At 39.4% G+C, this 17639-nt stretch overlaps 1 protein-coding gene across 12 annotated transcripts in view; it reads right to left on the reverse strand.

Moving 5' to 3' along the window:
* celf1 (cugbp, Elav-like family member 1) overlaps positions 1 to 17639 on the reverse strand; it is a 39804-nt gene that overhangs the window by 1807 nt on the left and 20358 nt on the right. For 3 of the 12 annotated variants that reach the window (XM_080458309.1, XM_080458304.1, XM_080458310.1), the window contains 12 exons: positions 16625 to 16812; positions 15625 to 15707; positions 14787 to 14835; positions 13309 to 13443; positions 11365 to 11444; positions 11042 to 11203; positions 10818 to 10875; positions 9858 to 9980; positions 8936 to 9076; positions 7813 to 7998; positions 4866 to 5009; positions 4547 to 4719 (listed from right to left, as the gene is read on the reverse strand). In XM_080458309.1, coding sequence (XP_080314435.1) covers positions 4592 to 4719; positions 4866 to 5009; positions 7813 to 7998; positions 8936 to 9076; positions 9858 to 9980; positions 10818 to 10875; positions 11042 to 11203; positions 11365 to 11444; positions 13309 to 13443; positions 14787 to 14835; positions 15625 to 15707; positions 16625 to 16812 — 1477 coding nt within the window. In that variant the 3' untranslated portion in view covers positions 4547 to 4591. Of the gene's footprint in view, positions 1 to 4546; positions 4720 to 4865; positions 5010 to 6526; positions 6548 to 7812; positions 7999 to 8935; positions 9077 to 9857; positions 9981 to 10817; positions 10888 to 11041; positions 11204 to 11364; positions 11445 to 13308; positions 13444 to 14786; positions 14836 to 15624; positions 15708 to 16624; positions 16813 to 17639 lie in introns of all 12 variants that reach the window. The other 9 variants (XM_080458303.1, XM_080458302.1, XM_080458312.1 and 6 more) reach the window with 7 other exon arrangements.

Below are 17639 nucleotides of genomic sequence, written 5' to 3' on the forward strand. Positions count from 1 at the left end.
GTTTCACTGATGGTGCGTTTAAGTTCCCTTCGAGCTTGGGAATTTGCATAGTTTTTTGTCGTTGTGGAGGAGAAATAATGACAAACCAAAAATAGTTGGCATAAACAGCAGTTTTTTCACCGACTCATACATTCAGATCAGCTATAATGTTACCTGTAGACATGAAATTACCTTGTTTTCAGGACTGTAATATCACCGGAGTATAAATCAAAGAGAGAAAAAAAAAAGATTATTGTAATTCTTACATGTGACTTGCTTAAAGAGACAATTCAACGACGCCCTTTGAGATTTCACTGGTTCCCTTACAAGCTTCTTGCAGTTTGACTATTTTCACACCAGCATGAGCAACTTAAATCTGCCGTTTTTGCTCATGTGGGACACGTGAATATTTTCTAAAGACCTCTTTCATATGTAGTCCTAAATCAGATAAAACACAACTGAACTATAAAATATTTTAACGATCATGTAGGATTTATCTGACTCTTACGTCAAGCTGGATACGGCAGAATAAGTGGATGTCACCTTATCTGCTGCTGATTATTGGCGATCAACATGGTGGCCATATTGGATGAGGACCCATTTCTCTGGGTCAGAGGGGAATCCATCGCCATTTTATTTTCTGGACGATAACTCACTTTTTTGGTTCATTTTTTGCTGCGACCAATATCAAAGACCAACTTGTATTCAAAATATACCACCAGTGACCACTAGATACCACTGTATGACCACAGAAAAAATCCTTCATTACGACACTGACTGACAAGGCAAAAAAAAAAAAAAAAAAGTGTCTCCAAAAACAAAAATCTCCCCAGCAGAATTTAATGTAGAGATAGAAAAATTAAAGAGACCAGCTCCATGTAAACTGCACCTTTTCTGAAACACTGCTAAAGCCCATTACTACTGTAGTAACTCCTTATTCTGCACATGCTCAGTAGATGGAAAATGAGAACAATGAGTATTATGACTCCCAGTCCATGTTCTCCTGGGACTTGGATTGTTATTAAGTTGACTCAACTGTAAAACTACCAACTTGGTCGTCTGTCCATACAAATGTCCGTGACCTCCCATTGTTAATGTTTGGAGTGTATTGTTCTCTGCTGCATGTACGTGTGGTTTCATTACAACAACACCAACTAGTGGCCTGGCATGCCAACTACATCATTTTCAGTGTCTCTGCCATTTCTGTGTAACTGGACATCGCTTTCAAAACGATGTGTAATCACGAAACTTTACCGGAACAAAAACACAAAAAAGATGCATTTTCACTTGAAACATTGTCACATAAACGGAACATTAGAGTTCAATTGTACACTAGAAAAATCATTAATGGAACCATAGAAATGAAATTATATGCACATAATTTCATTATGTATTTTCTTTGTATTTTTCCTTATTGCATCATTTGTACTTTGCAAATATCCATCTTGTAAGCTTTTTTTAATTATAAATACTGCAATTTTTAGCAGTTTGTTAGTTTGAATACGTGATTGCATTTTTATTTTCCTATATTTTTAATTTTATTGCAATTTTTACTTGATTCATTCTGTTAGTAATTGAAGTTCTACATCGGTCGTATTTGTCTCTGGAAAGAATTAAAAAAATAAAAAAGTGAACTATTCTAACGACACATTTTCCACTTTACATGGCTTGTTACAAATTATAGATGTAAAAACCGAGAATAAAAATCTTGCTGTAACAATTTCTTGTGCTTCCTTTATACATGTTCTGGTGATTCAATATTTTATGTCATACTTTATGTTTTTAGGTACAAACAGAAAACAAAAGTAAAAAAAAAAAAGGAAATCTGGTCCGTATCATCACGGTTGTTCATTTTTCACACAGTGAAGAAGTTTCTGGGCCGTCCCAGCCCACAGATCTACAACTAAACATCCTCCCTGGTCTTTTCATTCACCGGAGGGAAACCACTGAGAGTCCACGGGGAGAATGAGCTGCGTTTGTGGAAAATCAAGTCATTTATTTGAAGACACACATGACAGGAGATTCTGTAACCGATGGATCCAACAAACACTGTTTCTGTAAAGTCCGGATGCTTTGTAAAGAGCAGTGAAAACAAGAATCACATTTGGTTTTTAGTCGACAAAACGATTTTCTTTCATCTTGTGAGAATGTAAACGATTAAAGGATTTGATGCCTGAAACACATTACAAGGGCAGATTGATGGATAAAACTACAGATCAACCCCATTTTAATTAAACTTTACAAGATAAATAAGAATAGTCCATTTTAAACTCGACTCTTCACATCTGTCAACTATTAAAATTATAGACAACCAGATGATGAACGGAAAAGTGCTGGAAACTTGCAGGGAAAAAAAACAAAAACGGAAGAATTTACCAAACAAAGGACACCACGTTTATCAATTTTTCTAAATTGTGAAGGTTCATTCATGTTGAGGTGGTTTTCTGACTTTCAACTTGGGTAAACTTAAATTTTTGCTGACTTTGCTACTGAAGACAAATCTTAAATACGTCTCTAATGGGTGTTTTCCACCACTCGCTGTGTCGCAGGCAGGAAAATCAGTTATTAAGAACGAGTTGAAATATTTTTAAATCTGACTGAGGTTTGTTCAAATTTGAAGTTTGCGAAAATATTAAGAAAGAAAAAAAGAAGCAATTTAGCACTTTTTCGTACTTTAAGAACATAAGGCACAAGATGCAACAGTCCTTCCATTTTGTCGAAGGTGTTTGGTTTAGTGATTTGTAAAAACAGTAACACTGCTACGTTGTTTCAGTTAGTAGTTAGATAGCAGCTGTTTTTTTTAATCATTACAAGAGCAGTTGAGAATTGAGTTGTGAGTTTACTGTTTTAAAATAGTCTTTTATTCAATCTGCTGGTCAAGCAGCAGGAACGCAACCTTAGTTTTTGTGAACAAGAATTCAAACGACATGAAAACAAACTGCAGGCTTGAACAAACCCAAAGAGCTTAGTCTTTGAAGCACAAAGATTAAAAAGGTTCGAAAGATTAAACCAATTCCTGATTCTTGTTTTTATTGCATTTTACAAAATAAAAAGGTTCAGAAGGTTTGTACATACACAGTTCATGCCACACTGACAGATTGTACACATCACATAAAGAAACCAACACTGAACAGGCAGGAAGACGACACACCAGAAGTCTTTTAAAGTAATTTCAATTCAGATAAATAATTTAGGCAATAAATAGCTCCCCGACACACAGGGGAAGTATAAAACCTATATAAAAATAGAAAAGGCATAATAGTTTGAATATACAACTCAACATCTGTCTTGCTTTCCTAGCTCTAAATATAAAAACAGGATCCTGGAAGCTTGTGCAGGTCCAGGTTAGTCGTGATATAAATTCTCTGATAGTCGAGACGTGGAGGTGCAGCCGTCTGCCGATTAACTGTCAGCTAGCAGGAGTGTGTGATGACTTAAAAAAAAAAAAAATATATACCTGATTTCAGAAAGCTGCGAGCCTCCGTTCACCGTATTGCGCTAATGACAGCTGACCTTTGACCTGCCGCTAAAGCTCTGTGTTCACACTCGGTCTGGCTCAAATTATTCCACCAATGAAAACAAAGCGAGGAAACACTGACGGCGAAAAACACGTCACAACGCTAATATGTGAAAAAACTACACAAACCTGATGAGAAATCACCCGCTTCATTAGTGAGAGCCGTGCACGAGCAGTCAGACATCACCGAGCATGTGATGTCATGAGGGGAGGGGGTGGGGGGCGTGTAGGGGTAACTAACAGAGACCCAGGCAGCTTCTTTCTCCACTGTTACAATGAATGGAGGTCACACACACACACACACACACACACACACACACACACACACACACACACACACACACACACACACACACACACACACACACACACACACACACACACACACACACACACACACACACACACACACACACACACACACACACACACACACACACACACACACACACACACACACACACACACACACACACACACACACACACACACACACACACACACACACACACACACACACACACACACACACACACACACACACACACACACACACACACACACACACACACACACACACACACACACACACACACACACACACACACACACACACACACACACACACACACACACACACACACACACACACACACACACACACACACACACACACACACACACACCTCGGAGCTACTCCGGGGGAAGTGAAGAAGTAAGAACAGATTTGGCACCCACTGGTCAATGTGCAACGTATCGAAACAAACGACTCAAATGTGAATCATCTACCACAGCAAACTGACACCATGTTAACTGAAATCAAAATACACCAGTCGCTTGTCAAAAGAAAAACAAAGTGCGTAAACCACAAAACAACAGGGGGTCGGAGGAGAGGAATCCAGTCTAGTCTCAAAAACTCCTGCAGGTAGCGTTGAGCGCTGTATGTGTTTGCGCCTCGACAAGTGAAAACGCTGAGGAGAGGCTGAGCAGCAGATCACTAATGCACAGACAGAGTGCACCAGTCTGAGCCAGTGTGGATGCTCCACTTACCAGAACAGCACCCTGCCTAACTAAGTCTGGAGCCCGGCAGTGCCCTCAGTACGGCTTGCTGTCGTTCTTTGAGCGCTTCAGCTGCACCTTCAGTCTTTTCATACCGATCTGGAAACCATTCATGGACTGGATGGCCGCCTGCGATGACACTGGGTTGTCATAGCTCACGAAGCCTGGACAGGAAACGCACACAATCACACACAAATTCAGCAGGACTGTTCAAAACACTGTGCACTCTCCTATTCCAATGTGTAATTTTATAAAACTTCCCAGCATAAACAAGTAAGAATGTAGTTTTACAGAGTTATGACACACTTACCAAAGCACTTGCTGAGGTTCGTCTGCTTGTCGATGAAGACTTTAGCAGAAATAACATTTCCAAAGGGCATGAACATCTGGAGCAGGTCCTGGTCTCCAAACTCCTGCGGCAGATGGTAAATGAACAGGTTTGCGCCTTCGGGACCTGCGAATAGACGAATGTGTTCAGACGATCCTGCAAACAAACTGAGAAACCGACAAGTTTTACAGCAAAGATCCTAAAAAGTTGGGATTCTGAAAAATATGAAAACTGAGGAAAATGATGAGAAAATCATTTCAACTCTACACGTACAACCTGGAGATACAGAATGAACCAATGTCAGAATGCAATGGTGTGCAAATCATTTCCTCTTTAGTTATTGGCAAATAATACAAATATCCACTGTTAAGAAATTAATCAAATATAAAAAGCACAAGTCCATTTTGACTGTGATGTCAGCAACATAAAGGCTTTGAGATGAATCTTTTACACATCCAATTATCAAAAATACTGGTCACATTATTAAATCTTTGTTTGAGCATCCGGCTATGGCCGTGGTCTTTAATCTTTTAATAACAACAAAAAAAAGTCTTCTAATATCTGATGATAGTGCTTCAGTTCTATTAACCAGCTAGATGTAGCTCAGTAAACTCTGTGTGGCACGCTAGTCACATGTTATAGGAGTTCATGTTAGACAGTAAAGAATGTGATTGGTTCACACAATCCATAATTCTAATGTGTGCAATGCAAGCATGCTTAGAGGTTGTTGTTTTCTTTTTTTATTATGTGTGTGTTCACAAAATGTTTACATTTTAGCAAGGACAAAATGTTTGATTGACCCGATTGTGATATGGTAAGAGTCACGGTTAAGGTTAGGCCAATAGTAGTGAACGCCGAGTTTAGAGTAAGTCTGCAGAAAAGGAATTTAAATGTGACGTTCCTGCAATGACGTGTGTGCATTAGAGTTAAATTAGTTCATCCTCTCATGTCGTTGTTGGTCATTATTTAAAGACATTATCATTAGTTTAATGGTTGTGGATGTTGTCATTAAGGCCTGGGTTAGGACAGGTCAACACAATGTAATCAGAAGTGTGTGTGGTCTCTATACAGGGAATCATGAAATTAAAGGTATGACAAATGTGTGCCATGCTGGTGAATATTGCCTTTGATTGGACTGTTGTAATGGGGAAGTTTTAACATTTTCGACTAATCATAAACAGTCTCAGAGTTCTGGTTAAAAAAAGTAAGCATGACAAACATCATCAGTGGTGACATGTTAGGAATACAAGTCTGAAGGAAATTCATGTAAATCCACTGAATGTATACAAACATGTAGGTATGTTTGCATGACTTAATGTGTTCCTTATTTTCCAAACCATTTTGAATAATTTTCATCTGGGTTTATTAACATAGCAATGTGTGACCAGATAAAATCAGACTGATATCAAGTTGAAATTGATAGTCTATGTCAAAACAATATTTATAAATAGGGATTTAATAATTTGCACATTTTTTTTAAATCGTGCCCATTTTTGGTCACAAAAAGGTGGGGGGTTCAGAGCAGTGATGAGATCCTCTGAAAGGACTGATGGTATAAAAGAGGCGAGCAGAAGCTTTCTGTCGGAGCCTTTGGTGTTGAAATGGTCCGAGGCCGCGTTAGAGAGAAGGTGGTGAAATCTTACCGGTACTGCGTCTGTTGCTGGCTGTTGCAGCAGATTTAAAACAAGACAGAATCCTTAGCAGAGAGTGAGGATAAAACACACAACACACCTGAGGCCTATACCATGCAGCGGGATTTTCTATTATCGAGGTAACTTCAAGATTAACTCTGGTTTTACGTACTGCGACGCTGGTTCCCTTCTTACCTGGTAAATCACCGCGGTAACTTACGCTGAACGGCTCACCTGCTCGGGAGGAGGTTATGTTCTGGATAAGAGATCAACTAGTATATAAACTTCGCCTCCTGACCAATCGGATCTCTTGGATTGTATAGGTCATTTTCAAACAAGATCCTGATTGGTGTGTGGATTCAAAGGGGAGAGATGCAATCCTTTTGACATAATAAAATAAAGCCTCGTCACTGAGCTCTGAAGAATGCTTTTGTTCTTGTTCTCGACTTGTCCCCAAGTCTGTTTAGCTTCACTACGTTATTAATGAGGTTAATGACATAACTGCAGAAACATTAATTTCTGGAATGAACAACTACTCTTGACGTCACGGAATTAATATTCCAACACAAAACGCACGGGGGGCGGAGCCACAAAACAACTCTATGGAAAATATCAACTAAATGAAGCGCGGTGAGGAAACTCTGCCTGAAGCGCTTGTACCATTATAAAGTGAAATTGAGTGATTAGAGTGCTGCCAGTTGTCCGATGACTTAATACAATATAATCTCATGAAGATATACATTAACAGAGTCAGCAATATTCTGTCAGCATTCCTACCTGCCTTTGACTGCGGCAACAGTCTTGCTTTTAGCCTGGTTGATGTGTTTGAATCCTTCATATTTTTTTCGTCTGCTCCCCCGTTACATAAGCTGCTCTTCAGGGTTCCTCCATGTTTGCGATTGGTCAGAAACCCCAAGTCCCACCCATTGCATGTGCTCACACACTGATCAAAGTTTGAAAACTCTGGGTTGAACTACCAAGTTGATAACCTGCTTTGAGTTAATGCTTATCGGGATCGCGCATATCTGGGTAAGTTAACCAAGGTAACGGAGAGATATCCTGGGTATGTTAATCCCGCTGCGTAGTACAGCCCTCTGCTCAATAAATACTGATTAAGGATTGTTAACTACTAATTCAGCTAATCTATAACACATTTTTAACAACTAATGTTTGATGGAGCAGTGCCATGAGCAGCAACAATATACAATACAAGTATTAAACTTGACCCTGAGGCTTTCCTCCCAACATCCTACTTCCTACATTAGTGCTGACAGACAGCCGCCGTCTGGAGGACCCACCTTCTTTCTGGCTGCCTGCAGCGGAGACGTTCTGCTGGGACAGCAGGCTTTGGTTATACAGGCTGGGGAGCGCAGCCGCAGCGTACTGCTGGATGCCCGAGTACGCCTGGCTCAGCGCCTCCATTGTGTTTCCTGAGCCGTTAGAAAGACCCCCAGAGCCGAGGCTGCCGTTCAGTGCTGCCATGCCTGCATCAGTGAGAAATCATTCATGATGTGCGGGGACATAGATTGAGGGTCTGGGAAAGACTCGACCCTCCATGACCCCTGGTACCATCACTGATCGGTCCAAATGTATTAGCAGATTGCGTGTAAGAAATTATGAAGCAAAAACACCAGAGTCACATTTATATTAGTTAATTTTCAGAGATGTGGTTGGAACCATTTTTGTTTAAAAAAATAAAGAAATAAATGACAAAGCAGGAGCAATTAAATTCTGTGTTTTGTTGTCAATTTTGCCCACTTTAAACTTAATCATATCTGAGAAATAGATATAGGTATGTCACACTGGTATAAGATGCATTTATACGTTCAGTATTTCTTTCACTTTACAATAATCCATCAAGAGTATTCCAGAAAACACCAGCTTAGAAAAAAAAGAAGCCAAATCTAGTCATATAGTAACGTTTTAGAGAAACCCAATCTCATTCCACACGCGTTTCACTTAACTATAATATGCAAAGACTACACAATAACCATGACAAACAGAAGCAGAATTTCTATTTTTGCATAATGACAAAAGTTTCTTACTCCAGATAATTTTTTTGTTTCAATTCTGCAGTGAAGCTTTTTCTATTTTACACATTTTTCTTCGCATGCCAGTAGAAATGTTCTTTTTTTTTTCTGTGGTCCTGTAGCAGCTTACAGTGACATCTAGTGGACACAGACGGTATGCACCTCTATAGCTTAATCTATAAATCATGACCAATTGTGTAAAAGTAAAGCAGGAAAGTATTAAAAAAGCTACACAGGAATTTTGTTCTGGTCAATAAGAATAAGACAGACCGCTTGTAACCAGAAGTTCACAATGTCAGATTACATAAAACTGAGCCATGCTTCAGTAATCTGAAGAGGGGATTGACTGAGTGCAGGATGTGGGAGGAGCCTGGTGTTTTGGAGTTTTTACCTGCCAGGGAGCCCATGTTGAGTCCAGCTCCAGCACTGGCAGCCAGCGACTGCAGCGCCCCCAGAGACGCCATGGGGTTCACTGAGGAGTTACTGCTGGAGGTGGGGGAGGAGCCTGATGAGGGATTAACACCGAGTGTCACTGGTAGAAGGAAGATTACACGAGAACACGATCATCTAAAGCTCATTTTTTAGTGAAATTCCACCTGGACGGTCCACAGCTATGAAGCCTTCCAGTAGCGGACAGTGAACCACTTTCATGATCATTTTTGAAACTGGTCACTTAAATAAACTCCGTCAGCAGAGGAGATATTTGGTCTTTGTGTTCTTTGTGATCATCAAACCATCCAAGATAGTCGTTCATGTATTGTCATAAATAAGGCAGCTTACATGCATTTGTTGTAGACCAAAGTGTAAATGAGCTGCTGTTGTTTGGCTTTATTCTCCAATCACTGCACTAACAACAGAGGAGCTTTGTGCTTCCATGATGGCAGATATGATGACACAGACACATGTGGTTAAAAAACCTGAAGTTTTTGGCTTTTTTGCAGATAGCAATATGAGAGGTTATTCTTGTGTGTTGTGCATATCTGTGCACTTATAAAGTTATCTGCATATACTCTCAGCTCAGAATTGTGGCAAATGCAGGTTTTTAGAGCTTTTTTTTTTTTTTTTTTTTTCCACTTTTTGATTGACCAACTTTGACGTTTATGATAAGATGATTCAAAATAGACAACACAATAGTTAAAACTGGAGAATTAATGTTCGATGAATAGTTGCTCTTGGTGTCCATGTAGATAATTTGAGTTGCTGCACAGACGGTCAACAGAGAGAAACTTCGGGATCTGATCTGTCACACACCTCCATATATCACTGTGTACCTTTACAACGACACTGTCCAGTATTGAGCCTGTTTTTCTCACCTGAGCTTGCTAGTGCACTCAGAGGGCTGCTGGAGGTGGTCATGGCACTGGAGCCTGAAGGTGTGGCCTGTGTGGCAGTTGCTGCTGCCGCTAAAGCAGCCAGGTTCTGCATTGCATTTAGACCTGTTGAAGACAGTCCAGTTTAAGACAGTTAAATTGAGTAGAAGTCCAGGAAACTGTGTATGAAAGCCAGTGTTTGTGGTTTATCAGCATTGGTCCAAACCTACACAAGTCTGACACGATCATTATTTTTTCCTACTGATCAATTGAGACTTTTGTAAAGCAAAAGTTACCCAATGATTAGTGGTTGAATATGATTTGTTTAGAATTATTGAGCCTTGTAAGTCATTATTATATAATAACGATAAAATGCAAGTAATTTTCTATCAAATATCCTTAACTCAACATATATCTTTTATTTACATTTTGTAATAAATGGTCACATATTTCAGTGGCGATTACAAAAAGCATAATAGTCTATATATAGGGGTGTCCAATCCTGGTCCCAGAGGGCCGGCGTCCTGCCCGTTTTAAGTCCCTCACAGGTGCAACACACCGGATTGCATCAAATGGGCTCGTTATTCGGCTTTTATACAAGCTTGACGACATGAACATTAGATTTAGACACGCTGAAGCAGAGAGATGTCTAAAGCATGCAGGACGGAGTTCCTCCAGGACCAGAGGTTGACTCCCCTGGTCTAAATGTTGATGAACAGTGCAGTCGATGACTACAATATAGTACACGTTGCTGTCTGAGAATTTGAAATAATTCACTGATTTCTATTCACTTTTTTGGGGGGAGTCCATGACTATAAGTAAAATTGTATGACTGACTATATGTTATACATGTGTGCATGTACAGCAGAGCTGTGTCTCTGCAAAGACATCCTTTCAGGTTGGTTATTACTTAATGACTAATCAAATGAAAAATAAAATAAAAAAATGTGTGTGTGTGTGTACCTGACACAGGGTGCAGGTTGTTGAGTGCGTTCCCCGTGGAGGCTGACTGCTGCAGTAACTGTAAGTAGAGCTAGAGTCAGGAGGAAGATGAAAGTGACAAGTAATGTTAGAGAAGTGACACAGTTTGGTCGGGGGGCTCACTCTGGGATTGTGGCTGAACACACATGGCCTATAAATCGCACGCACGCACGCACGCACGCACGCACGCACACACAGGCACTCACTGCGAGGTACTGAGGGCCCAGGCTGTTGAGTCCAGTCAGATTTCCCCACATGGACGCTGCACTGAGCTGCTGCATCTGCTGTTGCAGCTGCTGGGCCATGCGCTTCTGCTCCTTGTCCTTCTGAGTGTCCGCAAACTTCACCACGATGGGGGACGAACAGCCCTGAACACACACAAGTCACACACTCTCGGTCTGTGATGCACTCATCTCGAACTGAAGTTGAATGGTTTCAGTTGTTTAAAATGGAAAATCTGTGCAAAAACAGATAAATGGCCCTGGAATAATAATCAAACTCAAGCTCGTGTTCTGAGTGTGAACTTCACCTCCATGGTCTGAGACTGGTGCATGGACTTGATGGCCGACTGAGCCATTTGCCTCGCTGTGAATGTTACAAAAGCACAACCTGAAAGAGAGACAGATGAGGCAGGTTTTCAACTTCACGTGAAATTAAATTTCAACTAGTTTGCCATTATCTCTCAGCACTTATGCATTTGTATGTAAAAATCACTCACAATAGATGTGTAACTGAAGTGTAATTCAATTTTCTAGTACACTACTCGAGTATTTCACTCTAATGGCACACTTGCTGCATTTTCACTGGGTTAATGTACTTTGTTATCTACCAAAGCTCCATCTACTGGGCTATATAGCTCAAATGTTGCCGCTGTATATTCAAATTTAAATCGGATAAAGAATTAACTTCTACAGCAGTTTGATCTACAATCTGTTTGGTCAAACCGCCTCCACCAATGAACCTGACCCTGGTTCACCGTTTCTTCTACCTTGGACCGCTTCTGATGGATAAATGAAGTTTGATTTGATTAAATTTCTCTCACTACAGAATAAAAGATGCAGCAACTGTTCCATGCAAGATCATCTTTAAGTTACCCTGTACATAGAGCTTAAATAATATATTAAACTTGGATTTTTAAAACAAGCAGAGCTTCATGAGTTTAACAATAGATTTTAGAAACCTCCATATAAGCTGGGCTCCTTTGAATAACTTACTTTTAATATCTTTTAAGTCTTTAGTCATTCAGATTAGTGATAAAGAGAAAACTTCGACCTGCACCTAACCTACACACTAAAATGTATACACATACATGATTATCTTTAAATGCCATCATCAAATCATCCAAAATGCCCTTGAAAAGTTTGGTTCCTTGTAAATTCATTTTGAACATTTGCTCTCAAAGAATCTGTAAATTACCCCAAAATGATCAATATTTTGTAACGACAATATATTATTAATGTATTTATCAATACCACACTTTGATTGCTTTCTTTCTGACTATATCTATAAGTTATAATCCATGACTACTACTACATAAAATAAAAATGAATAAAACCCAACCTTAATCAGTAGAATCAGACTACCGTAATTTCCAGACTATTGAGCGCCACTCAATGAAATCCACACCCACCGTATTTAAGAAGAAAAAAAAAAGATAGGAGTTACATGATGCACCTGAACGCATCACCCATGAATTGCTGGCATGTAGCTCCTTAACCCGTAAAAATCCATAAATTAGCCGTGCCATTGTTTAAGCCATAGGGTTCAAAGCATGTGAAAAAAGTCGTGGCTTATAGTCTGGAAATTACGGTATATTCATGACTAACTGACTCTCAAGGCTGTTTCATACTTGACGCACGGGCGTGAAGTGTAGAACTTAAACGCGTGGAATCATCTCTTGCCGCACAAGAGAACGTGTGCGGCATTTATACTACACATGGCTCCCACTCTCAAACTGCAGGGGGCAGCGCATTACAAACACACTTCCACCACAGTATTATATTAGAGCAGAAGAAGTACACTTCTTCTCTTCAACACCAGCAGGTGATCCTGCAAGTGGAGAGCGGACAGGAGCATGCAACTATTGTTTCGAATTACATTTTCCCTCTGTTGAAGTCTGACACTGAAGCAAATTAGCATTTATGAGTCAAATCTTGCGTTTTTTAGTGTGGATGTGAAGCTTTATGCTTTTTGTGTCTTTATAACCAAGTCTTCAGTCCTCCTCCTCTTCAGCGCCGCCATTTTTCCCCCATACATCTCCGTCCATGTAGTCAGAAATATTTGGAGGCGCACGGAGCGGTGATGTCCGTGTGAACAGGGCCACACAGAGGGGCGTGGCGGCTGAAATGAATTCGGCCGCACAAAGCCGTGCGGAACTTGCGGGCGCATCAAGCATAAAACAGCCTTCACTCACAGTCAGGCATCTTGGGGGTGTTTAGGAACAGAACTGGAGGCACATTAGAAGCTGAATTACCTCGGCTGAGTCCGTCAGGACCTCGAAGTATCCGACACTCCTCTATCTGCCCGTATGGAGAGAACATCAGTCGGATGTCATTTTCGTTACATTTCTTGGAAATCATTCCAATAAATAACTTCCGGTCCTCCACAGCTGTAAAGCAAAACACCAGAATACGTATTTTACTACAATCTCACAACACTTATCATCATATAGTAAAGTTAAGGAGAATATCATATAGTAAATCACAATTGACAAATTATATGGTGAGGGTATTTTCCACTTCAATATGAGCTGGAGGAAGTAAGGATGGATGTATGAATCAAAGGTTGAAGGGATTGAAGTATAGGTCAATTACTTGCTATTATTACATAGTTCACTAAGTTTTTATGAGATGTATATTGTGCATGTTGATAAATAATACTGCCTTCCATCAGTTAGTCTAGGGCTAATTTAAGTGTGGATGGCAAGATTAACCGATTAAACACTGCTTGGATAACGTAAAGAGTAAATAAATGTATAGATTTTTTCCAAATTCATGATGATGATGCCACGGTCAGCACCGTACTCCTCGGCGAGCTGGCATTTTAAAACGGTGACGCCTGGCTGCAGAGAGGCTGCCTCGCTGTACCACAGCTTTGCAAACATTGCACACTGCTGCAGCATAAATACGGCCAAACAGCGAACATGTTGTCATGAAAAGTTGGATAGCCACAGCACTGCTACGCTGGCCTGCTCACTGGCTGCAAACTGTGTAATGGATTTCCTGACTCCATTACTCCACGTCTCATTGAGACCCGCCTCCATTCAAGAAATCCTTTCCACATTTTGCAGCCAGCGAGCAGAGCAGCCTGCAGGGAAACACTTGTAGAGTCATTTCAGCAGAGTAAAGCAGACGAGGCTTCATGGATCGGAAATCTCTGCAGGTTGGATCGGAAATTTCATATCTGTGAATTACGTTGGTATCGGAACCCGACACAGATACTGGATTGGACCCATCCCTAATTTCAAGTGAATCGTTCTGGTGTTTTCATTTCAGAAAAGTGTTGCGTTCACACGGCAACGCTTTGAAAACGATGTCCGTTTACATGGAAAAGGGATAAAAGCTGAAAATAATGTGGTATTCATGTAGGACCACTAGTGGATGCCGTTTGTTTTTGTAATGAAACCACACATATGCACACAGAACAATACGCTATTAACATTAACCATGTGAGTACAGACATTCGTATGGACAGATAACCAAATTGGATCGTTATTACGGTGACTGTCAACTATAAAACTACCAACTCCAAGGAGAATATGGACTTAGCAACTTTCCCTCTTGTCCATGGAAACAAAGCGTTTCAGATAATCCCCCCCCCCCCATATCATTTCTTTCCAGTCATGGGAAACAGGTTACAGCTCATGTGACCCCTCTTTGAATAAAGTGGAAATTAAAATGTATAGAAAGAGCAATTTCATACAGAGCAGGGTCTTAAATCTAAAGTACTTACCATTGTTCTTCTCACTGTCAGCTGGCTTCATTTGAATTGGGTGGTGCATCTGAACACACAGACCACATTATAAGTATGAAAAAAACTAAAAAGCACATGCCATGATACTTTTTACTTAAAACACACATTTAACACAACTACAACAGTAGACTTTGGACACTGCAAATGATTGTTTTTGTTTAATAAATTATTTTAATTGTCACTTTGGTTTCAAAGTTATTCACCAATCTTTTAGTGTTATCTAAAAAGCAAATAGTCATTTACGTGTAGGATTGCTTTCTATTGGAGGTATGTATAATCTTCTAACACGTTAATGAATTAATGAATACACCTCGATATATTGCAGTCAGCCTCAACATATCTTTAAAAAACACCCTTAAAAAAAATGTTTTATTAAATGAAATCCTTACTGATAATTTCAAGTCAAACTAAGTATGTGCTCTCTTTGGTGAATAAGAGCGTTTTACTTGACGCTTGTGTGTTGGCAAGTCGGTGGTTATTCAACATCAATAAACATTTAGAAAATCTAGTACAGCAGGAGAATTTCACCTAATTTTAATAACTAAAAATTACAAACTTAAAAAGAAAAAGCCTGCTCCATTTAAAGACATTATATAACCAGTTACTAGTAGGAGATATTGCAGTTCACAGCCTCGATGTATCATCTATCTGAATCAAATTTGGATTTGGAGTTTTTTGAACTGGAACAAGAGTTTGAATCAGTTCCTGTAGGAATCATTTGTTTATGTCTGTTCATTCCACAAACTGAAGCCAGAGCTGCAGCTGATCACAGGCTGTTTTTACCAACCAGTAAAAGAGCAGACCAGAGGTCACTCACCCCCGGCAGGATCTTCATGTTGTGCAGAGCGTTCTGTGCTTCTAAGGCTGATTTGCGGGTGTAGTACGTTATGAAACAGCAGCCTGTCGAAGAAGGAAAAGAGAGACGTGTTTACCAGCTACCTCCTTTGACAGAATTCCTCTTGATCTGAGCTGTTAAAGAAATGCAGAGATTTGTTTCTAAATGCATTTAACTGCCCATGAAAATGATATAATATTTCCCTTTTACTAGCAATTGAATCATAACCAATATAATTTGACTTTTCAACAAGAAATATAAAACTTGGATGTCAATATGAATACAGATTTCTGCAATATAAAGTTGGTAAATAGGAACTTAATGAGGTTTCATTCTGACCACATCAAAAACACATCAGTATTACATTATGAATATGAAAATCCACTTTCTTTGTGCTGAACGTGATGTTCTTTAATACTATTTTGTCTTTATCTTTTAGTAATGTACACCAGATCAGATGGTTTTCTAACAAGAAATACTGAACCAAATATATATATTAATCAGAATACTAACAGATTATTGGATGCTGTGACTAAGATAACACTAAAATATATTTTATAGTTTTCAATTTAAGTAATGAAAATCACTGCATACAGTGAATGTTACGGATGCAATGCGCAGTGGAAATTAGGTTAAAACATTCTTTTTGTGTTCATGCTGGTTTCATTTAACATTTATAGATGAGTGACACATGAAAAGTTTTAGGGAGATTTTTTTGTTTTACTCTTCATGATTTTAGCCTATAAATCATGAAAATCCACAATACAGTATTTTAAAAGGTCACAATTGGGTCTTCTTTTCTTTCAGAGGGCCATGATGGGGATAATTAAAATGTAAAAAATGTTGAGAATCCAAATAATATTTTTTGTAACTTTTTGGACACTGATACATAGACAGTATTAAGATGGCCAATTGTATTTCTGTTGCAGCATATTATGATATAAAAAGAAATATAAAAGCAGTGGATGTGCTGCTGGCTGACCTTTGCTCTGTGGGGGGTTTTGGCTGCGGTCTCGGAGGACATTGATCTCATAAACTGCTCCGTACGGCTCAAAAAGCTCCCGGAGCTGCTCCTCGGACCATGACCGTGGAATCTGGCCGACAAACATCTTGATGGCGTCCACATCCGGCTGGTCGGGGTGGTCCAGAGACCCGTTCATCTTCTTCCCTCTGCAGAGATGGTACAAGAAAAGAGACAAACGTATGGGCCTGGACGTCTTATTGTCTTTTCAGAGGGAGGTTTGAGTTCAACTTATATGAAATACAGCACTGACGCATTCTGGAAAAAGTTATGGTAAGAAGCTTCAAACATAATTTTTTTTAACCCCTAACCAATTAATCATACTATAAAACAACCAAACGCCAATCATTGCAGCTATTTTAAAAATGTGAACCAGTAATTACTGCACTTTATTTGTCATTATATTATGCAATACATTTACCTCCAATGTCATCAGAGCAGCACACAGACCATGCTGCCACTAAAAAAAACAGTGTACAAATATCATGTTTCTTTAGGCAGGTATTTTCTTGTCTTTTTTTAACTAAATTTTTCACATCCTTATAACAAATTAATTATAAACACACATCATCCACTTCAACTTCACATCAACAGAATCTTTAGTGGCACATGTGTGATCTACAAGTGGCAGGAAATGGTTGGACACAAGACTACTTGTAAAATCCAGTCCTGGTAATCACACAGGATCACATTATATTTAGTAAAACATCAACAGGTATAAAGGAAGCAGTGGAATTATGAACCACTTATGTAGCGTCCCTCTAGCTTGAAAGGCACATTGGTCACAGACCTCGTCTTGTCCATTAAAGGAATAAAAACTAAGCTAAAACATCAACAAGACAATTCCCTGCAAGCTGCTTACATTCAAACACCATCACTGTGATCACATTAGTAGTTTTTATCGTCTATGTAAGCATTTATCTGCCGTTTTATTGTTTTATCTTTGTCTTGTAAAGTGTCCTTCAGTGTTTAGGAA

The sequence above is a fragment of the Lipophrys pholis genome (assembly GCF_963383615.2).
Source record: "Lipophrys pholis genome assembly, chromosome: 2".
In the NCBI taxonomy this organism is placed as follows: Eukaryota; Metazoa; Chordata; class Actinopteri; order Blenniiformes; family Blenniidae; genus Lipophrys; species Lipophrys pholis.